This window comes from Megascapheus bottae, chromosome 2 (assembly GCF_031878675.1).
Source record: "Megascapheus bottae isolate mThoBot1 chromosome 2, mThoBot2.hap1, whole genome shotgun sequence".
Lineage (NCBI taxonomy): Eukaryota > Metazoa > Chordata > Mammalia > Rodentia > Geomyidae > Megascapheus > Megascapheus bottae.
Genome location: NC_143510.1, coordinates 50,031,071 through 50,056,483, shown reverse-complemented (window position 1 = coordinate 50,056,483; position 25,413 = coordinate 50,031,071). Strand labels below are relative to the sequence as shown.

Sequence of the window (25,413 nt, the reverse complement as noted above, 5' to 3'; positions counted from 1 at the left end):
ACTTTACAAATTCTGGGAGTCTTTTGAACCAGAAGCTCTCACACCAGCATTCACTTGGGAACCTCAGTTTACCCTTTCCTGGAGTTAATCTGGAAAGTTTTTCATACTCAGCTGTACCACATGGCAGAGGCCAGAGCCAGGGCAGTATAGACTCACCTAGGGGAGGATCAGGTAGGGAGTTTAGGGCTTCAGTGTAATCTTTCTTTCTTCCTCTTCTTCTTTGTTGGTCATGGGGCTTGAATTTGGCCTGGGCACTGTACCGCTCTACCAGCTTAAGCCACAGTGACACTTCTACCGCTCTACTGCCTTGAGCCACAGTGATGCTTCCAGTTTTCTGGTGGCTCATTGAAGATAAGAGTTTTGTGGACTTTTGTGCCGGGGTTGGCTTTGAACCTCAGATTTCAACCTCCTGAGTAGCTGGAATTACAGGTGTGAGCCACCGGCCCCCATATATATATATATATATATATATATATATATATATATATATATATTTGTTGGTGGTGGGGCTTGAACTCAGGGCTTAGGCAATATCCTGAGCTTTTTTCATTTAAAACTAGCACTCTAACACTTTGAGCCATAGCCCCACTTCCTGTTTTCTGGTGGTGAATTGGAGATCAGAGTTTCATGCATTTTCCTTACCTTCCTGGCTTGGAACTGTGATTCTCCATTCTCAGCCTCCTGAATTCTAGGATTGCTTGGCTTTAGTGTGGTCATTCTTAAGTGTCTCTTTTTCCTTTCTTTTACTCTAGGACCATCGGAGGCCCAGTTGGCAGGCCAGGCAGGGTGGGCACGGAGCCTCCCAGGCCAGGGCAGTGGGCATGGGCGGGGGCTGTGGCTGAAGACCACCCCCGCCCACTGCAGACTCCAGGAGACTGCCACACCGCAGCTGCCATGGCCACCAATAAGGAGCGACTCTTTGCACCCGGTGCCCTGGGTCCTGGATCTGGCTACCCAGGGGCAGGCTTCCCATTTGCCTTCCCAGGAACACTCAGGGGGTCTCCACCATTCGAGATGCTGAGCCCTAGCTTCCGGGGCCTGGGCCAGCCTGATCTACCCAAGGAGATGGCTTCTCTGTGTGAGTCTCAGGGATTTTGGGGGATGAGGGCAAATGGAAGTAGGAGGGTATTTGGAGGGTGAATGAGATAGAAAATTGGTACCCTAGTTAAGAAGATAAATAAGGGATGGGAGTTTGGTCTAAGGAAGCAATGAAGAGTGGTGGAGAGTGGTTGTGGTGGGAGAAAGGAGGTGCTGAGTGTGGACCTGCTTCAATAGGATGGGGAAATAAATAATAGCCTAAAATTGGGCGATAGAGAAGAACCTCTGGGGGCCAGGAGCATGGCCTAGTGGTACAGTGCTTGCCTAGCATGCACGAAGCCCTGGGTTCAATTCCATTGTACCACCTACACAGAAAAAGCTGGAAGTGGTGCTCTGGCTCAAGTGGTAGCGTGCTAGCCTTGAAAAAGCCTAAGGACAGTGCCCAGGCCCTGAGTTCAAGCCATAGGGCTGGCAAAAAAAAAAAAAAACACGAAAAATACCTCTTAAATCAGCCAACTCGTACCTTTGTGTGGTCTGGTCCTGTCCCAGGATACTACCTACCTACCTGGCAGCTGGGTTGTGGTGGAAGCTGATCTGGGAAGATGAGCTGTAGAGGCCAGTCAGCTGGCTCTGTGATCTAGAGTCAAGGTGGATGTAAGGCTGCAAAAATTAGTTTAGCCTAGTGGTAGAGTGCTTGCCTAGCATGCACGAAAATCTGGGTTCGATTCCTCATACACAGAAAAAAGCCAGAAATGGTGCTGAGGCTCAAGTGGTAGAGCTCCAGCCTTGGGAAAGTCCAAGGACAGTGCTCAGACCCTGAGCTCAAGCCCAGGACTGGTTTAAAAAAAAAAAAAAAAAGAGGGAAACATGCCAGGCTCAAAGATATGTGGAGTTAGCAGACTACCTTTCTTGGGTCTACAGGGCAGATGGGAATAGCTGCAAAGGTGGGTGACTCTTGTACCTGAAGTAATCCAGAGAAATGCAAATGTGTTCCATAAGTATCTTCTCCAGCCACATGTTTCTGGACTCCTCCCCTGCCTCCAGCTCTGGCATAATGCCCACATGCTGTGCAGATCCCTACTTGTCTTCCTGGCTTGCCCTCTTTGGGTTAAGCCTTTGAGTGCTGACAGCAGCCAAGGCTTAGACCTTCTCTCCTCTGTGTGAGACCCTTCTCTACCAACTTGGTTGCTGTCTCTCCAGTACTGGCCATAACCTGGAGACTGGGGAATGGGGGCTAATGCCCCACGTAAACTATTGAAGAAATCGCAACTGAAGAGAAAAAGAAGTAACTGGAGGGGAGAAAGAGACAGAGACTCAGACAAAAAGATAAAAACTCATTCCTTATACCGCCACACAAACTTGGAGGCAGGGATAGAAGCGAAGGGCTCCTGCCTTCAGGAGGGGCACTCAGAGGGGTTGTGGATGTAAGTGGTGACTAAATCGGGCTGGCAGCTCTGCTGGAAACAGTGTGTTCAAGTGGAAAAGGTGTGTGCATCTGTGTGTGTTCCCGATCCATATGTAATTATATGTGCACAGCTTCTTCCTGAAATGCTTACATACAGAATCTCAGTGTATGTAACAAAGAGTCAGTGTGAAGAGTGAGAAGGTATTTAATAGGACCTCTGATGGTGCGTCTGGTGTTTGGCAAGGCCTGCCAATGGCATGTCTGAGTTCCAACAAGGATTATTGAGTGGCATGCAGGTGAATGAGAGAGCACAAAGCCCCCTTTTTAGAAACTCAAAGCTGGGATTCCCCCTACCTCATTTTCACCCCCATGAATCTGTCCTGGGGGCCAGAAGAGTGGGAATAAGTCCCCCCTGTTCCCACAGTTCTTGCAGAGAATCGTACAACTTAAAGCTTTTAGGATTTGATTTTCCTAAATTCTGGGACAAAAAAAAATGCTAGTAGAGTGAATGCTGAGAGACCTGGACTGGCTCTAGTGATGTTCTCTTGGATTTTAGGATGAGAGCAAGGTCAGGGTTCAAAGTGAGGTCAAGGGAAGGGAAGGCACCTTGCTGAGCTCCATCCACAAAGGCAGTCCTGAAGGAAGGGAGCTGAAAGGAGAAATCCTAAGGAGAAGCCAGAACTAGGGCTGTGAGCTGGAGAGGGTGCGGCCTGCATGGAGGGACAGGTCTGGGCAGGGCAGTGGCAGGTGGGGTGGGGATAGGGTGAAGGCTTGGGTTCTGACAGCTTGCATGGGGGTGGGGCATGCAGCACCTGGTGGTAGAGAAGAGGAAGGGATCCTGGAGTCTGGAAAACCTGATAGGGAGAGAGGGGTACCCAGCCAGGGTGAGGGTGCCATCTCATCTCTCACTTACTATCCCTTTTTGGCAAAGATTATCTGATAGCAAGAGATTAAAAGCCTAAATTGGAACGTATCACCATTGCTTGCCTTGAAACTGTGCCTTCCTCATCACCCTCTATCTTATTCTACAGATGGCACAATCTTGCTAGGATAAAATCCCAGGATCTCTAGGATGAAAGAGGGTGCTCCAGGAAGGTGCCTAGAACTTGTCCCTGGGGCTTGCTCTTGGATTTTATTGAACGGTCCCTGGAACCTTGGGGATGACAACCTTGTTGAGAAGAGGGTTGCTCCACCTCTTAGGGCTCTCCAGGGGCCTCAGTTGGTGAGGCAGTCATCTCAGAACCTGGTGGTGGAGGAGGGGAAAGGTGAAGGGAGCAGGTACTGCTGAGCCAGGCAAGCACAGGCCTGTGTGTGTGTGGAAAATAGAGGGGTGTGTGCACGCATGCGCACCAGCTTGAGCAGCTACATGCATGTGCATGAAAACCCTGGTGTTCTTAGTATCTCTTTTTGTGAACATCAATGTACTGTGTAGTTTTTTTTCATATATGTTTTATTGTAATTAATAGAAGGGTTACATGATATTTGCCAGATAGAAGGTGCATTAATTCACATACATTGATACCCTTTCATATGTCTTTTTTTTTTTTTTGCCAGTCCTGGGCTTGAGCTCAGGGCCTGAGCACTGTCCTTGGACTTTCTCAAGGCTAGAGCTCTACCACTTGAGCCTCAGCACCACTTCCGGCTTTTTCTATATATGTGGGACCAAGGAATCGAACCCTGGTCTTCATGCATGCTAGGCAAGCACTTTAACCACTAGGCCAAACTCCTGGTCCGTTTTTTTTTTTTTTTTTCAAGACTACAGGGAATAAAGGGTGCTGGGAGGGAAGGCAAACCTTCTTTCTCTCTTGAGAAGATAAAGTGATTGTGCTGAAACCAGGCCCCATTTGTCCTTCAAGTCTGGTGACAGTTGTCTTGGTCTTACAGCCAGTGTCCTTGGGATTAAAAAGACCAGACTTCATCACACCAAATCACTTGGGGAAATTGAGCACAGGCTGGCACAGGTAGAAAAGGAATCCTACTTAAAAGACACTGAAGAAAGACTCCTAGACCTAAGCAAGTAGCAAAGCAGCTCCATGGGTGGAAAGGTGCAGTCTCAGAGCCCGGTTTGCTCTAAGCAGGCTGCAGTGAGGCCTCCAGTAGGAAAAAAAACTCCAGTAACTGCCTCTTTCCCCTCCCCTCTTGGTCTCTCCTCCTCCGGGCTCCGGCTCCAGCTCCAGGCCGACACAAACGGGGCTTTGATTGCAACAGGAAACCTCTCTGGCGGGGGGAGTTGGGCGAGCCGCCGCTGCTGGGGCCCAGGCTGCACCCCCCCTCTTGGCCCCCTACCGGGTCCCAGCCCCCATCCTGCCCAAAGCTTTACATCTCAGCTTTGGGCCTTGTCCCTTATTCACACCTCCCTATCCCCCCTCCCCACTTTGCTGTTGCCCCTTCTTTCTCCCCAAATCCCTCCCATTGGCCTTCAGGTAGGACGCCTCAGTTAGAACTTACCCTCTTGGGCGGGGCCTGCTTCACTTTGAAATGCCCATTCTTTAGTTTTTTTTGAGGGTGGTTTTGGAAGGAAAGGGAGAATTTAGCACGAGGAATTCAGAGCTAGTTATCCTCTATCCTCATCCAGAAGGTGGCAGGAGTAGGGGGAAGGAGGAGAGATGTATAAGCAGTTAGCTGTCCAACTCTTCCCCCCCCCCACTCCAAATTCTGGCCAAATTCATCCTCACCAGGGTGGCAGAGCTCTAAGGGTTGACCCCTCTAGGGCCTGAGTGCTAATGGCTTCATCAGTGGGGGAAGGGTAAAATCATTTTTGCTTCTAGGCCATGCCTTTGGGGGGCTCTGGCTGGGAGGGGATGTGTGTACCCTGGTGATGGGGATCACAAGGAAGGGGGTGAGTCAGGCAGCAGCCCCCCCTCATACTCCCACCAGGCTGGCTGGGAACATCTGGTTCCCATGAAATGCTAGAAGGCTAATGGGTCTAATTGCTGCAATAAGGGCTGGGGGGGACTTTGGGGAAAAGAGGGGGCACTAGATTACCCCCATCTTAACTTCTACCCAAGGCTATTCTAAGTCTGTGTAGAGTAGGGGATTGGAGTTGATTGTAAGGGTAGGTTGGATACCTAAGGCCCCCTTCTCCCTGAAAGCCCTGCATGCACATACAGATGGGGTGATGAGTGGGGTGCATCTGGTGAAGAGAAAGGGGGGCTATTGAGGACTCCTGGCTTCCTGGAGCCCTCCCCCTACTCCTCCTGTGCCCTCCTCCCAGCCCCCTCCTTGTGGCCTGGCCACTTCTGGTTCTAATTACCAACCAGGCAGGCCTGGCTTAATTGGGACCTTTCAGATTTCAGAGGGGGAAGGGGGGGCGGGAAAGACACTGTCAGCTTGAGGTTGACTAATCAGGGTTCTCGTCTCCCCTTATTTTAGGGGTACTTCCCATTTTGCACTTAATTTTTTGTCCCTGGCCAAATTCCAATCAGAAACCTTTCCCCCTGTTTTTTTTAGGGACCTGGATCCAGAGATGGGGTATTTGGGGCTGAAGCTTGAGGCAGGAGGTTGCATTGGGTTGGAAAAAGCGTGCCAGCGTGACTTTCTTCTTCATCCCTGCTTCAAGCCCCCCCACCCCACACCTAGTTAGCTTAGCCGTCCCAGCCCCCCATCTGCAATTCTGGCCCTCTTTCCCGGGCTAGCGTACCCCCCCCACCCGGTCCTGGCAGCCACCCGGGCCCCTCCTCCTTCCCTGCCTACTCTGGCACCCCTTCCTGTTCTTTATTCTTCCAACAGGCGCCCCACTCCCGTAGCACCCCAGTGCGCTCCCCCCCACCCCGTACAAGAGATTCTTAGAAACGCGTGCCCCGCCCTGGCCCAGCCGCAGCCGCCTGGCGGGGGAAGGGGTCGGGCCGGGCGCTGCTCCCGCTCCCGGGCGCTCCCCGTTTGAGCGGCGCTGACAGAGCCGGCTGGGCCGGCCCGCCGGGCGGCCGGCGGGCGGGGCGCGGGGGAGGGGGCGGTTTCCGGGAGTCGCCGCCGCCGTGCTGTCCGCTGAGCCCGGCGAGGGCACACTGACGTGGCCAGTCCCCGCCCCTTCGCCCCCTCCTCTGCCGGGCAAGGGCGCCTAGTGCCGGAAGGGGCAACCAAAGGGAACAGCCAGGCGATCCTGGGAGCTCTGGAGGGCATTTTGTGTGGCACTGAAAGGGAGGAGGGGGCAGTTGTTTCCTAGGGTGTGTGTGGGGATGGGCACAAACTGTTGACGGCCACCAGCGCAGATGCTGCCCGGGGGTGGGGAGCACTTGGCGGGAGGAGTTGGCATTCACGGGGGAGGGGGATAGTTTTGTCTGCGACAGTACTTGGCACTCTAAGCATAGTTGGGGGTCGTTTTGTGCTGTCTAGGAGAAGCTGGGTTAGAGGAGCGGGCGTTGAGAGGGGTTAGTGGTGGCGCCTAGGGAGTGTCAGTGGCGGGATGAGACTTCTGGGACTTGGAGAGAGGCTGCCCGGGACGCCCGGGAGGAAGGACAGGCCGGGCTTGGAGGGGCAGAGGCTCCGCAGCGCGGAGAGGGCGGTCGGGAAAGGGGGGGGGGGGGAGGAACTCCGCTGCAGCGCTGGCGACGGCCTGGGCGGGGCGGGGCGGGGCCGGGTCAGGAGGAGGTGAGCGCGCCCGGCCACCCGCCCCGAGGGGGGTTCCCGGAGAGTTCACCGCGGGAGCGCGCTCCGGCCCTGGGACCGGGGGTGGGGAGGACGGGAAGGAAGGAGGAGGCCGCGCGCGCGCCGAGCCGCAGGAATGTGCAGCTAAGCGCGGAAGCGAGCGCGCGCGGGCGCGCAGAGGGAGGAGCCAAGGTCTGGGAATGAAGAGGTGTGGGGGGAGTGGGTGGGAGCGAGCGCTGGTCCTTTGGCTGTGTTAGAACTGCTGCGGCGCGCGGGAGAGCTCCACGGTCCCCCTCTCCGTAGCCATCCTTAACACTTAGGACCTGTATTGACTTGCAGGAGAAAGAAAGGAAGGAGGGGAGGGAGGGGGGAAACTATGTAAGGAAATGCGTGTGCTTTGGTTCCTCCACTCTTCCCCCCACCCCAACACATACCCCGATTTGGGCACGCGACGAAGTGCGAATGGCGCGCTAAAGCTTCCTAAGACTGTGGGGAAGAGAATCCTTGCAAACATTTTCCCCGAACCAGGTGTGTATTTGCACAACTGTGTACACTTATGAATTATGTGCGTGCAGAGGTTCGTGTACACCAATGCATATTTGCAAATGTCTAGTGCATGCCAAGATAAATGTATGCACCGATGTAGGTCTAAACAGGCGCGCACCCCTCACGCAGCGAGAGGACGTTTGTGTATGTTGCGTTCCACTCCCAGCTCTGCTCCTCTCCGTGCCCGGCCCCCTTCGCTCCTCAAGCCCCACCCCTAACCCTCCAGGCTTTGCTTTTACAAAAGGTCTTCCCAGTGCTAGCTGCCTGGGCGCCCCAGAGTGAGCTGGACGGAGGCAGAAGCTGGAGCCTGGGCTTTGCGCTCCGCCCAGTCCTATTCCCTTGCTGGGGATCCCCTTCTTCCCCGCCCACCCCTTACCCCCCATGCAGCTGAGCGCCCTATGCTAGCCCTCCCCCTCCCCCCTCCAGGAGCGGGGCGCCGCGGGGGGAGGAGGGGGAATGGGCTGCGGGTCCTCGGTGTTCTAGCACCCAGCTTTCCTCCAAATCGGGTCGCGATGTACGACTGCATGGAATCGTTTGTCCCGGGTCCGCGACGGCTGTACGGAGCCGCCGGGCCCGGGGCCGGCTTGCTGCGCAGAGCCACAGGCAGCTCCTGTTTCGCCGGACTTGAGACTTTTGCCTGGCCACAACCCGCCAGTCTGCAATGTAGGTAATTCGTTCCCAGGTATGAGGTGTCGGGTGCAGGAAAGGGCCGGAGGCTCACCCTTCTTCCTGTGTAAAGGTTGGGACTGGGGTTGCAAGTGGGGATTCTGGGTCCATTTCTATGTGAGGTACTGGCCCTTTAAACGTGGGGGCCTCGGAGTCTCCTTTGCGTGTGTGCCGTAGTGTTTGGAGTGAGTGTGGTTTCCGTGGTGGGTGTTTAAGCCGGGATCTGTGGTTGATGCCATTCCAGAGTTCCTGGGGATTGGGAAGAGACCGAGTTGTGTGTCGGTCGTTTGTACCCTCAGCTCCCAGGACCCGGGAAAATAGTGCACCCCGGACCGTAGGTCCTGGCGTTTGTAAAGTCCTTGTGGGAAGTTGGAAGTGTACAGAGTATTTGCAGAGTGTGAACCCTGGCGTGTGCAGCGCCTTGCTTGGGTGTGTGGGTGTGGGGTGGAGGGTCTCGGCGCACGGCCGCCCCGACCTGCGTTGGCAGATCCTCGTGGCTGGGAATGGGGGTGTTTGCGGCGTGGGGCGTGGAGGGCGTGCGCCCCTGCGTGGCCGTGGGGGCGGCTTTGGAAAGGGTAGGGCTCAGGGGCGCATCCTGTGTGCTGCGAGCCAGGGGTCTCCCCCACACAGAAGAGGGAGGGGACGAAGGCCTGCCTCCACCCGCGTTTATAAAAAGCAGTGTTTGGAAACGCGTATTCGGTTGTATTGAATGATGACTTTCTATGGTTCCAACACCCAACTTTAACAGGAAGCGAAAACTTTAAACCTACGTTGTTGGTGATGGTGGTGGGGTGGCTTCAAAGTGACAGCGGCTCTGGGCAGATGACTATGAGGTCCCCAAATAGACATCTTCCTCCCCCCCACACACACCCTGTGTGAAATGGAAGATGCCAGGCCTGGGGCCCTGGAACCCCTTTCCAAAGCGGTAATAAAAAAGCTGGGGACTGAGAGCAGTAAAAATGAAGTCCAGATGAGAGGCAGCTTTGAAGCCTGGGCCGCAGTGGCTGGCGGGGGTAGGGTGTGGGGAGGGGCTGGGAGAGGAGCCTGGAACACCCCCCCCCCCTCCCAAATTTACTCTGGGCCGGGACTGCGCTCGCAGCCCGGGTGCGGACGGCGCGGGGGAGGGGGACACCGGGCTTGGGGGCACGCTGGGAAGGGGCGGGCAGCGGGCGGGGCGGCGGGCGCTGGGGGAGTGTGCACGCCGGGTCACCCAGCCCCCGCCAACGCGCCTCTCTCCTTGGCACTCCACTGCGCTGTTTACAAGTTCGGATTTTTTTTAAAATTTTTTTCTTTTTAAGTCTTTTGGTTCCAGGGCAGAGCCGCTCGGATTTAACAACTGGGAGACTGGAGGAGGGAGGTGGCAAACAGGAGATCGACTTTGGTGTGGGGTGGGGCAAGAACTAAAATGTGCCATTTCAGGGGTGAAGAAGACATGGAACTTTGCTTTGCACCAAATTCTTGTGAATTCTTCCTTTTCATCACCCAGTAGAACAGAGAGTTGGCATGGCGGGGGGAGAGTGGAAAGAATTTGGGGGTTTTGAGGGTTGGCAGGCATCCTGTCCTTATCATATCCCGAGCAGCCCCTTGGACTTGACTGGCAGGATGTTTTTGCATTTCAATTTGCAAAACTGAATAATTCTGACCTCTAAGGTCCTAGTAGGCCCACAAAGTCAGCTTCAGGCCTGCCTTCTGTCCATCTCATCTTTTAGAGAGAGGGTTTAGAAGTCAGGCATTGGTGGCTCTTGCCTATAATCCCAGCTACTCAAGAGGCTGAGATCTGAGGATTAGGTTCAAAGCCAGCCAGGGCAGAAAAGTTCCTGTGAGACCCTTACCTCCAATAAAGTACTCAGTAAAGATGGAAATGGCATTGTGGCTCAAGTGTTAGAGTCTTTTTTTTTTTTTTTTTTTTGCCAGTCCTAGGCTTGAGCTCAGGGCCTGAACACTGTCCTTGGACTTTCTCAAGGCTAGAGCTCTACCACTTGAGCCTCAGCACCACTTCCAGCTTTTTTCTATGTATGTGGTACTGAGGAATTGAACCCGAGTCTTCATTCATGCTAGGCAAGCACTCTACCTCCAGGCCAAACTCTTGGCCCAAAAAGGGGTAGAGTCTTGAGCACAAAGAGGTTCAGGGACAGTGCTGAGGCTCTGAGTTCAAGTCCCAGGGCTGGCAAAAAAAGTAAAAGAAGAAAAAGAAAAAAGAAAGAAAGTGGTTTAGAGGGGAAGGCAGGTTGGCATGCTTGGGCACAATTGGAAGCTTTGGTGTCATGGTGCTGTGCTGGCAGGCCGAGGTGCTTGGTGGCAGAGCTGTTGGCTTGTAAAGGTGTAACCTAGTAGTGAGTGTTTGTATCAGCTTTGTGACTTGTCATCCACCTCTGATGTGGCTGGAGGGAGTGTGCTTCAACGCTCTGTGTGAGTTTCTGTGCCAGGATCATGCTTAGAGTTAGGGGAACCCACTGTTAAGATGCCTGCTTTTGTGTCCATGTGTTTTTGGCCTGGGAGCCTGTGTGTCTTTGAGGAGGTGTGTGCTAGGTTGTGAGTCCAGGCGGCTCAGCTCTGGGTCTTGCAGCTGGGAGCGTTTACAGCCGGTTATAAAGAGTTTGTTTGAAGCTCCGCTCAGCCTGGCCAGGAATTTCCTCAATTTCAGCAATTTGGGCTTTAAAAGGAGAAAAACCCAGAGCCCACCCCCCTGTTCCTCAACAGGGGCCCCTGCTTAGCCCCAGGAGCAGCATCCCCCATGGAGAGGGCTCAGCTGGGGAGGAGGATCCCATTCTAAAGAACAGAGCCTGTTAGCTTTCTTGGTCCCGCCACATGCAAAGTGACCTCTGAGACTACATTTTAGGGTTCAGGGCCTGGAAGGTAGGTGTGTCATAGGGATGTTGAGAATGGGTGACAGTGCCACTTAGATGGGAAAAGCTGCCCCCAGGCCTGTCTCTCTGGGGCCCCCAATCTTATAATTGGCTGGTGCTGCCCCATGCCAGTCTGACCGCACCCAAGCTCTTGCGTAAGAGAGGAAATGAGGCAGCGTTCTGCGGGCAGGGAGGGCGTCAGCGCCGCAGAGAGCACCACCCCACACAGAAGCCTGTGGACAGGACCCCAGGATGGGCCTGAAGAGGGAGGAGAGGGCCTGAAAGGCATTCCAGCCCTTCTCACATTCTCAGCACCAGTCCCTCCCGTGCTCCCCCACCCCCACTAGTCTTCAATAGATGACTCCCCGCTTCACTCCTTTCTTCGGGGAATCTCACCCCACCACGATTCTTATGCTAATTGCCCATGAGTGTTAGGGATAGGGAGGGCTTCCCTCTTATGTGCTGGGAACCCCTGCTTGTGGGCTATTCTACTGTCCTCTGGCAATGTTAGGGCAGACTTGTGACCAGGTGGTCTGCCAAAGCAGGAGGAAGAAGGCATTCATGAGGGTTTGTGGGACAGTCCTGAAGGAGGATCTTCAGGAGTCCTCAGAATAACTTGGGCCCTCCAGATCTAGGCAACGAGTCCTACAGATTGAAATATTTACAAATGTCCTGAGCCTCTGAACATCAGCCATACACACACACAGGATTTGCTCCAAAGCCGCTCTGAAGAGAGTGTGGTCTTCCCCTTACTCTAAGCCTAGGTTAGGACCTTTGTGAGCTGTGAGTGAACATTTCCAGAGGCAGTTCAGAGAGGACAAGGCTTACCGGGAGGTGGGGATAGGTCCCTCAGCAGTTCTGTTTACCCACTGTTACCTGACTCTCAGCTTTGCTACACACTCAGTAGCTCCTAGACCTGGGAATCTGAGTAAACACCTGTCTCCCCTTCTCAGCTCCTCTCCTTCCTGGACACTTAGGTCTTGTCAGAGGACCTGAGTACCTTGGTCCCACCATCAGCTGAGAGTGAACCAGCACTGAACCTAGGATGTTTCCCTGATTGTTGCTTATCTTCTAACTTAAAGTTAGTGTATGCTCTACCACCTGCCTTAGTGGTCCAGTGGTGTCTAGAGCAAAAGGACTTGGGTGGTTGGTTGAGAGATGGTTTGAAAAGGAAAAGATGGAGGATTATCTGGCCTATATTACTTCAGAGAGATAACCCTCAGCTACTGAATCTCCCAGGTCATTCAGCCAGGTGCCAGCTGCAGGTGTCCTGTAATGGCCCTAGCCACACCCACCCCTCCCCTGAAGCTGAAGGAGGTGGGAGGCTGGAGATGTGAGGGTCGAGGCTGAGGATGGTCTGCAGTTAACAGCAGCTGTCAAGGGATTTCTTGGAGGCTGTGCACTGTGGTGGGTATGGCGTTCACTAACAGGCCAGAAAAGTGGACGTACGAGGCATGTGATGAGGAGACTTGGCATCTCCTCATCCCCATGTAACTGTTTCTTCTCCCTTCCCCCTTCCAGCGGTAGAGACACAAAGCACTAGTTCAGAGGAAATGGTGCCCAGCTCGCCCTCGCCCCCACCACCTCCTCGAGTCTACAAGCCATGCTTCGTGTGTAACGACAAATCCTCTGGCTACCACTACGGAGTCAGCTCCTGTGAAGGCTGCAAGGTATGTACGTGGTGGCATAGGTGGATTGGGGATCCATGCTTATCTGGGTGAGATAAACAACCAGAAACACAGGTGCTCTGTAGAAGTGGAGCAAGTGAGGTGAGGGGCTGCTTTTGCACACAGATGGTTAATAGATTGGGTCAGGCTTGGGGCCACTTGCAAGGCCTATGAGATGCTGGTATTCCTAGCATCCTGATTCAGGGACACTCCTCATTCCAGGGCTTCTTCCGACGAAGCATCCAGAAGAACATGGTGTACACATGTCACCGTGACAAAAACTGCATCATCAACAAGGTCACCAGGAATCGCTGTCAGTACTGCCGGCTACAAAAGTGCTTTGAAGTAGGCATGTCCAAGGAAGGTAGGCTTGTGTCGCTGGGTTGGCAGGACACTTCGGTCCTAACCTGTTGCCTCTCTTCCCTTCAGCTATACCACTTCTCAGACCCCTACCCTCCTCTCACACTAGTCCTATTTGATGATTTTTTCCCATTCTTCTCTCTTGCTAACTCTTCTGAATGGATGCATGGTGATTTTAGGGTTTCATGATTCCCCTGTCTTGTGAAGAAGAAGGTTGAACATGCCAGTTTCTTCTCCCAGTTCCCAAGAGGAGCCTGAGATGGCTCTGGGGTGGCCCCTCCTTTTCACACACCCCCCATTGTGCTGCCAAGGCTATAAGTGGATATCCTGCCTGCATATCCTGCTCCCCCCCTCCCTAGCTCCTGCAGGGTGACCGGAAGGGCAGAATGGAGCCGAATGGCCTGAGGAGAGAGCTTGGTCTACAGGCTCTGGGTGGGGCTAGGGAAAGCCATCCTGGGAATAGGAACTAATGGAGGAGGTAGGGAAACTGAGGCACTAATAAAGGAATAGATACTCATAATAAGAACTGAGCACATTACGTTAGAAAGCACATCCAAAGGAAAGCTCTGAAGATACTAACCTTTTCCTTGTGCTTCCATTCTAGCGGTGCGAAATGACCGGAACAAGAAGAAGAAAGAGGTAAAGGAAGAAGGGTCACCAGACAGCTATGAGCTGAGCCCCCAGTTAGAAGAGCTCATCACCAAGGTCAGCAAGGCTCATCAAGAGACATTCCCCTCACTGTGCCAGCTGGGCAAGTATACCACGGTGAGATGTGGGCAGAGGTTTCCATACCTTCCCCCCCCTGCCCCCATGAAGGGTGCCTCAGAAAAATGGGTAAGGGTACTGAAGACTAGGAGAATGGCAGCCTGCAGTGGGGCGCTATCTTCCCACTGGGTGAGGGGTCGCCTTTGCTCACATGCTAACCTCCCTCTACTGCTGCAGAACTCCAGTGCAGACCACCGGGTACAGCTGGATCTGGGGCTCTGGGACAAGTTCAGTGAGCTGGCCACCAAGTGCATCATCAAGATCGTGGAGTTCGCCAAGCGGTTACCTGGCTTTACAGGACTCAGCATTGCTGATCAGATCACTCTGCTCAAGGCTGCCTGCCTGGATATCCTAGTAAGTTAGACCTGTGGGGCCTGTCCCAGCCTGACTTTCACAAGAAATTCCCAACATGCTGGGTGCTGCTGGCTTATGCCTATAATCCTAGCTACTCAGGAAGTTGAGATCTGAGGACTGATGTTTAAAGCAGGAAAGTCTGTGAGACTCATATCTCAATCAACAAAAAGCCCTAAGTAACACCATGGCTCAAGTGATAGAACACTAACTGAGCAAAACAGCTAAGGGATCGTGCCCAGGTCCTGAGATCAAACCAGCCTCCCCTCCCTCACCCCCTCGAAAGGGAAAGATAGTTCCTTGATCCACTAAAAGATTTCCTAATCTGCCATCTGGGATTCCCCAGAGGTCCCCTAGGATTCCTTTATTTAATCTTTTTTTTTTATTAATACTGTTTTCAAGTGGTTGTACAAAGGAGTTGCCATTTAATCCCCTAGGATTTCTAAGGTTCTTCCTTCCCTAAGCCTCAGCTCTTCTATCTCTCTGTCTTCCTTCCCATGCATGTTTCAGGTTGCACTTACTATGGATCTAAACTCTGTGTGTGTGTGTGTGTGTGTGTGTGTGTGTGTGTGTGTGTGTGTGTGTGTGTGTGTGTGTGTGTCGGTGTGGGGCTTGAACTCTGGGCCTGGGCTCAGTCCCTGAGTCCTTCAGCTCAAGGCTACCACTGTACCCCTTGAACCACAGCACCACTTCTGGCTTTCTGGTGGTTAATTGGAGATAAGAGTCTCAGGTCCTTTTGTGCCTGGGCTGGCTTTGAACCACAATCCTCAGATCTCAGCCTCCTGAGCAACTAGGATTACAGATGTGAGCCACTGGCACCTGGCCTTCTAACCTCATTTCTATTCATTCCCTCTTTTCCCCTCTCCTTCAGAGTCCCCATTCCTAGAGACAGCACTAACCTCCTCCTACTCCAACTTCCAGATGCTTCGGATCTGCACAAGGTACACTCCAGAGCAGGACACCATGACCTTCTCCGATGGACTGACCCTGAACCGGACACAGATGCACAATGCTGGCTTTGGGCCCCTCACAGACCTTGTCTTTGCCTTTGCTGGGCAGCTCCTGCCACTGGAGATGGATGACACAGAGACTGGGCTACTCAGTGCCATCTGTCTCATCTGTGGAGGTGTGGGGGCGCCCCCTGGTGTCTAAATGGGTTCCTTTCTATTCTTCACATCTGTTCTAGGGTGAGGCTGCAGACCTTGGTTGTGGTCTCCTTCCTTAGAATTATTGTATCTGTCCCAGTTACAGACCTCTCACATCCCCTAGTCTTCCAGGAAGACTAAAACATGGAACAAAAAGGCAGGGAATAGAGCTGGAGGCATTTTGGGGAGACCCCAGCAAGATAATGGTTCTGATAAGTTCCCAATCAGGCATGATTTACCAGAGAAAGCTTCCTGTGAAATGAGAGAGGTACATGTCTTTGAGGAGCGGAAATAACTTGGTAGAGCTCAAGACCCTAGGGGAGGAACTGGTGGGATAGTTTGGGCCATACTGTAGGGCTTGTTGAGGATCAGCACCTGTTCTGTCCCCTGCTCTTTTCTTCTTCCCCCCTCTCATTCAACTGTGTTTGTGTAGACCGCATGGACCTGGAAGAACCTGAAAAGGTAGACAAGCTGCAGGAGCCACTGTTGGAAGCCCTGAGGCTATACGCCCGGCGCCGGCGGCCCAACCAACCCTACATGTTCCCAAGGATGCTTATGAAAATCACTGACCTTCGGGGCATCAGCACCAAGGGTTAGTCATCAATGAGCCTTCTCTGTGTCTTCCCAGAGCCACAGGTCACACGCAGGTGGACAGGCAGAGACAAGAACTCAGTGATTAAGAACCAGGTGACCCACATAGAGTCCTAGCTTGACTGAAAATTTTTTTGGCACACGGGTGCATGTGTGTATTTGTGTGTGTATGTGTTGTGTGTTGGTCTGAGGATTGAACTCATTGCCTGGGCACTGTCCCTGAGCTTTTGTTGTTATTGTTGCTGTTAGTTGTGGGTTTTAAATTCAGGGCCTGGGTGCTGTCTCTGAGTGTCTGTCACTCAAGGCTATCACTCTAGCACTTTGAGCTGAAGTTCCACTTTAGGTTTTCTGGTGGTTAATTGGGGGTAAGAGTCTCACAGACTTTCTTAACTAGGCTAGCTTTGAACCATGATCCTCAGATCTCAGCCTCCCAAATTGCTAGGATTGCATATGTGAGCTACTGGCACTCAGCTTTCCCTGAGGGTTTTTTTTTTTTTTTTTTTTTGGTGGGTCATGGGGCTTGAACTCTGGGCCTGGGCACTGCCCCTGAGCTCTTCAGCTCAAGGCTTCTGCACTATCCCTGGAGCCACAGCGCCACTTATGCTTTTCTAGTGGTTACTTGGAGAGAAGAATCTCACAGACTTAAGTGCCCAGTCTGGCTTTGAACCACAATCCTCAGATCTCAGCCTCCTGAGTAGCCAGGATTATAAGTGAGAGCCACCAACACTTGGCTTTTTTTTTTGCAAATACAGGAGATGAAACTCAGGGCTTTCCATGTTCTAGACAAGTACTGCACATTGAACTATGTTCCAGGCCTCCATTACGATGTGTACTTCATTTTCTGCAGAAGCTTTAGTTGTACTTAACCATTCTACACAAGCTTGTTTTGAAGACTGGGGTCATGTGTAATACTATTAGAAGTGCTAATTAAAAATTTAGTTCTAGGACGAGAGTTTGACCTGGTTAGTGATAGAGTGCTTGCCTAGCATGCACAAAGACTGGGGTTCGATTCCTCGGTACCACATACATAGAAAAAAGCCAGAAGTGATGCTGAGGCTCAAGTGGTAGAGCTCTAGCCTTGAGAAAGTCCAAGGACAGTGCTCAGGCCCTGAGCCCAAGTCTAGGACTGGCAAAAAAAAAAAAAAGAAAAAAAATTCAGTTCTAGCCAAGTGCTAGTGGCTTATCTGTACTCCTAGGTATTCAGAAGGCTGAAATCTGAGGATCACAGTTCAAAGCCAGCCCAGCTATTTTCAAATAGCTACCGAAAAGCCAGAAATGGAGCTTTGAAAAAGCTCAGTGAGGGGCAAGGCGGAATGACTCATGCCTGTAATCCTAGCTACTCAGGAGGTTGAGATCTGAGGATCTCGGTTCAAAGCCAGCCTGGGCACTAAAGAAGGTAGGAAGTGGGGCTGTGGCTCCAGGGGTAGGGTGGTAGCCTTGAGCTGAAGAGCTCAGGGACAGTGCCCAGGCCCAAAGTCCAAGCCCCACGACCAAGAACAACCAAAGAAAAAAGAAAGAGAGGGGGGGGGAGGGAGAGAGAGAAAGAAAAGAGAGAGAGAGAGAGAGAGAGAGAGAGAGAGAGAGAGAGAGAGAGAGAGAGAGAGAGAGAGACGGCTCAGAGAGGTCCAGGAGTTTGGTCTAGTGGTAGAGTGCTTGCCTAGCATGCACCAAGACCTGGGTTTGATTCCTCAGTACCACATACATAGAAAAAGCTGAAAGTGGTGCTATGGCTCAAATGAGCATGTTAGCCTTGAGAAATCCCAAGGACAGTGCCCAGGCCAAGTTCAAGCTCCAGGACTGGCAAAAGTAAAAATCAGTTCTAGGGACTAGGATGTACCTCAGTGGTAGAGTACTAGCTTAGTATGGGGAAGGGTTTGATCTCTGGCTTCACAAAGTTCTGTGGTTGCAGCAGTCACTAGAGAAGAGATGAGCTAAAGACAGGGACAGCAAGTCTACTGGGAGCTCTCAGTAGCTACATGTGGCTACTATAGTGACTATTATATTGGGCGAGAAGGACCTTCCTTCTTTCCTTCCTTCCTTCCTTCCCTCCCTCCTTTCCTACCTCCCTCCCTCTCCTTCTTCCCTTCTTCCTCTGTCTCTGTTTCTGTCTCTCTCTTTCTCTGTCTCTGTCTTTTTCTTTCCCCCTCATCTTCCTCCTCTTCCTCTTCCTCCTCCTCCTCCTCCAGCTCTCTGCCATTTTAGTCAGAGCACCACTTTCAACTTTTTCTGTGTATGTGGTACTGAGGAATTGAACCCAGGGTTTCATGCATGCCAGGGAAGCGTTCTACCACTAATCCACATTCCAAACCCAAGGAGAATATTTCTGTCACCACAGAAAGTTCTGTTGGGCAATGATGAATTCGAAGGATGCCTGGAACATAGTGTTTGGCAATTAGCTGTCACAAATGCTATGAAGAGTAGGCTGAGGAATCTGGGTGGTGTTGAGTCATACCTGTAATCCTAGCTACTCTAGAGACTGAGACCTGAAGATTGTAGGTTAAAGCCAGCCAGGCAGGACAGTCCATGAGGTATTATCTCCAATTAATCAGCAAATGCTGGACCAAAGCTTGATGCTATAATCTTAGTTACTCAGGAGGCCGAGATCAAAATTTGGCTGAGCAGGGAAGTTTGGGAGACTCTTATTTTCAATTAACCACTGGAAGGCTGGAAATGGAACTGTGGCTTAAGTGGTAAAGTGCCCTCTTTGAGTGAAAAAGCTAAGGGATGGTACCCAGGCCCTGAGTTCAAGCTCTAGTACTGTCACCAGAAAAGAAAAAGAGTTATGTACTCACTACCAGACGAATTAACAGTAACCCCTCTAGATGTTACCCCGACAATAAAATACAATAAAAAAGGAAAAAGAAAAATAAAAAAGAAAAGCTGTACTAAACCTGGTGTTGGTGCCAAAGTTCTAGTTATGCAGGAGGCTGAGATCTAAGAATTGAGGTTTAGAGCCAGCCCAGGAAGACAAATCTACTAAACTCTTACCTTCAGTTAAGCAACAGGAAGCTAGAAGTGGTGTGGCTCAAGTAGTAGAGTGCCAGCTATTCTAGGAAAAAGCCAAGCGAAAGACCTTGAATTCAAGTACCAGTACTGGCATAAAGCAACAACAACAAAAACAGGGTAGGGGGCCAGGACTTTGTTCTAGTGGTAGAGTGCTTGCCTAAAATGCACGAAGACCCGGGTTCAATTCCTTGGTACCACATACATACAAAAAGCCAGAAGTGATGCTGTGGCTCAAGTGGTAGAGCTCTAGCCTTGAGAAAACCCAAGGACAGTGCTCAGACCCTGAGTTCAAGCTCTGGGACTGGCAAAAACAAACAAACAACAACTACAAAACACAGATGTAGGAACAGCCGGCTAACTGTGAACCCTAGGGAGTGGGGCTCCTGGACAGTGGGGCTAGAAGTTGGGTAGTGTCCTTTGTGGTGTGTGTATGTGTGTGTGTTCGTGCCAGCTATGGGAGCCAGCTTGAGCACTGTTCCTAAGCCTTTATGCTCAAGGCTAGTTCTCTGTCACTTATGCTACAGTGTTTTTTTTTTTTTTGGTCGATCCTGGGGCTTGAATTCTGGGCCGGGGTACTGTTTCTGACCTCTTCAGCTCTAGGCTACCACCCTACCCCTTGAGCCACAGCCCCACTTTCCATTTTCTAGTGATTAATTTGAGATAAGAGTCTCACATCCTTGGACCGTGAGTTTGGCCTAGTGGTAGAGTGCTTGCCTAGCATGCATGAAGGCCTGGGTTCGATTCTTTGGTACCACATACATAATAAAAAAAAATCCGGAAGTGGTGCTGAGGCTCAAGTGGTAGAGCTCTAGCCTTGAGAAAGTCCAAGGACAGTGCTCAGGCCCTGAGCTCAAGCCCAGGACTGGCAAAAAAAAAAAAAAAAAAAAAAGTCTCACTTTCTTTAGTGCCAAGGCTGCCTTTGAACCTTGATCCTCAGATCTCAGCCTCCTGAGTAGCTAGGATTACAGGTGAGAGCCATCGCACCTGGCTTTATGCTACAGTTCTACTTCTGTTTTTTTGGTGTTTAATTGGAAATAAAAGTCTCACGGACTTTCCTGCCCAGAGTGGCTTTGAACTGTGATCCTCAGATTTCAGCCTTCTGAGTAGCAAGGATTACAGATGTAAGGCACTGAAGTATGGTTCTTAAGAACAGGTTCTTATGAACAAACAGGCAGCACAGTTGGCAGTGAAGACCAGGGAGAGGTCCCAGGATGGAAAAATGGCACCTGGGAGGAGGTAGGAAGAGGATGAGCTGGGGACAGAGGGACAGCAGACCTGTGTTGGAGGCCCCTAGGAATAATCACAAGCAGTGGATCTGAGTAACGTTAGGAAGATGGCCTTGCACGTCACAGGCCTCTGCCTCCTAAGCTTTTTTGCTTTCGTATTGTAGGAGCAGAAAGGGCCATTACCCTGAAGATGGAGATTCCAGGTCCGATGCCCCCGCTGATCCGAGAGATGCTGGAGAACCCTGAAATGTTTGAGGACGACTCTTCGCAGCCTGGTTCCAATCCCAAGGCCTCCAGCGAGGATGAAGCTCCTGGGAACCAGGGCAAAGGGGACCAAAGTCCCCAACCTGACCAGGGCCCCTGACCTCCCCCTCTGTGGGGTTGGGCTCCAGGCAGCAGACTGACCATCTCTCAGACACTGCCAGTGACTGGGAGAGGACCTGCTCTGCCCTCTCCCCACCCTTCAGTGAGCTCCTTGTTTTTTTTGCCAAAGTTTCCAGGGATGCCTTTGTGCTCATCCCTGCCCCATTCTAGCTGGCTCCCTCTCCAGTCCTGGGAGCTTGTCCTGCTCCCACCAGGAGAGAGGGTGGAAGGGTGAGCCTGGGTCTGGACTCTAATCTCAGCACTGCCCCCATCAGATACCATGTCCTAGGCTCCCCATGGCAGGAGGAAGTCCCTGCCATCCCACAGCCCCTTTCTCTGTCAGGTGCTTGGGCCACTGAGAGCCACCAGGAACACTAGAGACCAAAAGGGCAGGCCCTTGGAGAAGGCTGAGCCCACTCTCTTGCCTTGGTGCGTGATGCTGTGCAATGCACCTGCCCATACACACTGCCTTCTGTGTCTTGTCCATGTGCCAGGTGGTGGTGTTGTGGGGGGTGGGGCAGGCTGGGACTTGCATTTCGGGGGTGGGAGGTCTGAGGGTAAAGTGATACAAGTTCATTCTTCACCCCTGTGTCCTCTATTACAAGCCCCTCCCTCAGCTCTGTCTTGTGCCTTGGGGTCTTCCTGCCTCCCCATCTCAGCCATTGGGCAGGGACCCTCCTACACTACAGAGGGGCAGGGATTCCATCCTCCTAGTGCCTTCTACCCTCGACCCTCTGCCCGTCCCCAGCAGCTTGGCCCAGGGAGGGGAGATGCTGCTTAGCTGATCCCACCCTGACCCAGAGGAAGCCTCTATTTATTTATTAGCTTTTGTTTACACCCTGGAATGACCCCTTCGGCCAGGGGTCTTGGGAGGGGGAGCCCAGGGCCTCTGTGATCCCTCCCTTCTTCCTCCAATCTCCAGTTTGTATTTAGCTGCCAAATAAGATTCCTGCCGGCTCCCCTTTTTCTCTGGGGGGTCAGGGTGCTGTCCCCGCCCCTCTGTTTACATCTCCCCTCCACCCCGCTGTATCGCATATTGCTGAGTTTTCTATTTTTGCAAAATAAAGAGATGGAAACTCACGGACATGGCTCTTTGTGGAGTAGGGGAAGTGACCAGCTGACCTAGAGAGAAGCTGGGAAGGGTGGAGGAGGGAAACTTTCTAAATCCACTGGACTTGGCACTTTTCTTAAAAGGGCAGTGAGAAAAAGATGAAGATGAAGCTGGGTACTCGTGGTTCATACCTGTATGTTTAATTACTCGGAAGGCTGAGATCTGAACGACTGCAGTAGTTCAAAGCCAGCCTGGACAGGAATTTTTTTTTTTTTTGTCAGGGCTTTACCTCAGAGTCTGGGCATTGTCCCTGAGCTTCTTTTGCTCAAGACTGGTACTCTGCCACTTGAGTTACAGTGCCACTTCTGCTTTTTTTCTGTATATGTGGTACTGAGGAATCAAACCCAGGTCTAGATGCATTTGAGGCAAGCCCTCTACCACTAAGCCACATTCCCAGGCCCCTGTGAAACTTCTTTTTTTTGCCAGTCCTGGGCTTGGGTTCAGGGTCTTGGGCTTTCTCAAGGCTAGAGCTCTACCACTTGTATGTGGTACCGAGGAATTGAATCTAGGTCTTCGCTACCATTAGGCCAAACTCCCACCCCTTTTTCTTTTTTCCCTTTTGTGTGTGTGTGTCAGTGTTGGGTCTTGATTTCTGGGCCTGGTGCTGTCCCTGAACTCTTCAGCTCAAGGATCGTGCTCTACCATTTCAGCGACAGTTCCGCTTCCGGTTTTCTGGCAGTTAATTGGAGATAAGAGTCTCAGGGACTTTTTATGCCCAGGCTGGCTTTGAAACTCGACCCTCAGATCTCAGCCTCCTGAGTAGCTAGGATTACAGGTGTGAGCCACTGGCACCTGGCTGTGAGACTCTTTTGTCACCAATTAACACTAAAAATGAAGCCAAAAGTGAAGCGTGGCTCAAGTGGTAGAATACTTACTTGAGCAAAAATACTAAGGCATTATATCCTGAGTTCAAGCTCAGTATCAGCGTAAAAATAAGAAAGCAGGATGGAGTGTAGGATGAAGGTAGGGGGAGAAGGTGTGCCTGCCCACTCACAGTCGCCACATAGGTTCCCCTATAGTAAGTATGAAGGTAGGGGGAGGTACACTGAAGTTTCATTTGGGGCGGGGGAGAGAAGTGGGGTTTGAATCCAGGACTTCATATTTGCTAGGCAGGCACTCTATCACTTACACCATACTCATAGTCCTGGAGTTTCACTTGTTTTTCACTATTGCCCCAAGTCCCCAAAAGGTATCCTGGTCCACATCTAAACCACAATCTTTCTTGAGCCCCCCCCTCCTCTCGCTGGTACTAGAGCTTGAACTCACAGCCTGGGCACTGTCTCTTTGCTTTTTCACTCAAGACTGGTGCTCTACTCTTTGAGCCACAGTTCTACTTCTAGCTTTTTACTATTTAGTTGGACTTTGTTGCCTTGACTGATTTTGATTTAAAGACATGGGCCATCTGTGCCCTATTTATTTATTTATTTTTGGTGGGTCATGGGGCTTGTATTCAGCCTGGGTGCTGTCCCTGAGCTCTTCAGCTCTTCAGCTCAAGGCTACCACACTACCCTTTGAGCCAAGCCCCACTTCCCATTTTCTAGAGGTTAATTGGAGATAAGGTCCTTTTGTGTCTGGGCTGGCTTTGAACCCTGATCCTCAGATCTCAGCCTCCTGATTAGCTAGGATTACTGGAGTGAGCCACTGGTAATCTTGTTTGTTTTGAGAAATGTCTTGCTATGTAGTGCTAGGCTGCCTTGGAACTCATGATTCTTCCTCAACCTCTTAAGTGAGAGGATTATGTGTATGCACCACCATGCTTGGTTTAGTGTTTCCGTTTGATATCAACCCTTCTTCCCTCTGATACCACTATCACTTTGTGCTCATTTTTACTCTTTTTCAGCCCACTTTCCATTCCAGGATTTCCACTGACTCCCAACAGCCCCACAGTTGTCTTCCCTTTCCCACCTCTCCCTTTCACAGGCCTTACCTCTGCACCACCCCTTTGCAAGGCCTTTGCCTTCCACCGCTGTGCCAGCCACTGCCATGAACTGTATAACTCCTGTGCACAACTCTTCCCACTTTGCTGGGACAAAGCTTTGCTTACCTTGGCCCTGGGTTTCTTCACTGGTGAAGGAAGGAGGTTGATGATGTGAGATAGGAGAGAACAGTGTAGGGGCTGGGGGTGGGGGCGAAAGCAGAAGAAGAAAGTGAAAGAAGATGGAAAGGAAACCACAGGGCCTGTGGGGAAGGACATTGCCTTGGTAACCCCTGGCTGTGAATAGAAGGGTAGAAGGTATGGGATGGTCCACAGCCAAGGTGAACCCAAGCCCACACGCAAGAGCCCCTTACCCGAGTAGCTACTTCTCGGTTGCTATACTTGAGCATCTGCCTGCACTAGCCTGGCACTGGTATTGTGTTGTGGCTACTTCAGGGAGTCTGACAGCCAAAGCCTGCCCAAGAGGGTTTTTTTCCAATAGGGGAAATAGTTCTGTGAATACAGACCTTTTTCTAGGTTCCCTACCCCCTCTCCCCACCCCTTACCCTCTGCCCACCTGGGACTTGAACTCATGCTGTCCCTGAGTTTTTTTGCTCAAGTCTAGCACTCTATCACTTGAGTCTCACCACCACTTCCTGCTTTTTTTGGTGGTTAACTGGAGATATGTCTCAGATTTTCCTGCCCAGGCTGGCTTTGAATTATTATCTTAAGATCTCAGTCTCTTCAGTAGCTAGGATTTATAGGGGTGAGCTGCCAGCACCTGGCTTTCTAGGTCCTTCAAAGCTTCTTGTGATCAAGCATAGATCAGGCATATATTCTATTTGTACTTTTTCACAACTCTGTCCTACAGATTTTATGCTGTCTCAATCCCAGCTGCTGTTCCTGCACTCTGCTTTCCTGGTATCCTGCCTCCATTCCCAGGATTGTCTTGACTCCTCAGCCCCCAGTCACCAAGCTTGGCCACCAACCTCTGTCTCCAACTTGTCAGCTGTCAGGACTTTGAGTTTCTCAAAGCTTCTTCACATAATTACCCACATGATTCATTCCTATTGATCTTTCTACCCTCCCCCCCTTGCCTCAAACCCAAACCCAGAGCTTTGTCCCTGCTAGACAAATTCTCAGCCACTGAGTTATATTGAGCTGTATCACCAGCCTGATTCTCCTAATGTGCCGGATAGGTAACTGTTACTGATCTCAGATAATTCCTGCTGCAATCCTGTGTGTGCCACTCGGCAGATGAGAAGGCAGTCACAGGAAGAGCTAAGGAACTTAGCTAAGGACTTTACTACTTCCTGGTAAGGAAGAGCAGGGTTTGAACAGGGCAGATGGGCTCCAAAGGCCGTGTAGTTAAGTACACTGTGAAACAATGGTCCTTGGGTTTTTAAAATGAACAATAGCCTCAACTTCCCCTCTCTGTAGTACTTACTGCTTCTAGGTCCTTCCTATCCTGCTCCTTTCTCTGTGAGGAAGTAGAGAGACCATCAGTTATGGAAGGAGGTCAACTTGGATTTAAAAACCATAGCAGCCACTTACTGAGTGATGATTTCATGAAGTCCTTACCTTCTTACTTCCAACCTTCAATCTCTGCATCTCTACAATTGGGGTGGAGGTGCCAGTAACATTAATTGTAACCCTTTGAGTTCAGTGCATGACAGCTGCTCAGTAGACGAGCACCTGCATTGTCTAGATATCTGCATCATCCACTCTCCTGGTCCAGCCCATCTCTATCAGCTCCACCTTCTAAATCAGCCACCCTCAAGACTCCCCCACCCCAGGGTGTGTCACTTCCTCCTCTGTAGCCTCCAGA

General features: G+C 51.5%; 1 protein-coding gene across 3 annotated transcripts in view; it reads left to right on the top strand.

Moving 5' to 3' along the window:
- Rarg (retinoic acid receptor gamma) overlaps nt 1-21,620 on the top strand; it is a 31,330-nt gene extending 9,710 nt beyond the window's left edge. For 2 of the 3 annotated variants that reach the window (XM_090326385.1, XM_090326380.1), the window contains exons 3-10: nt 753-1,078; nt 12,607-12,755; nt 12,975-13,116; nt 13,717-13,877; nt 14,055-14,231; nt 15,150-15,354; nt 15,807-15,965; nt 20,361-21,620. In XM_090326385.1, the coding sequence (XP_090182511.1) occupies nt 895-1,078; nt 12,607-12,755; nt 12,975-13,116; nt 13,717-13,877; nt 14,055-14,231; nt 15,150-15,354; nt 15,807-15,965; nt 20,361-20,560 (1,377 nt within the window). In that variant the 5' untranslated portion in view covers nt 753-894 and the 3' untranslated portion in view covers nt 20,561-21,620. Of the gene's footprint in view, nt 1-752; nt 1,079-7,956; nt 8,237-12,606; nt 12,756-12,974; nt 13,117-13,716; nt 13,878-14,054; nt 14,232-15,149; nt 15,355-15,806; nt 15,966-20,360 lie in introns of those variants that run through there. The other variant, XM_090326376.1, reaches the window with a different exon arrangement.
- The last annotated feature ends 3,793 nt before the right edge of the window (nt 21,621-25,413 follow it).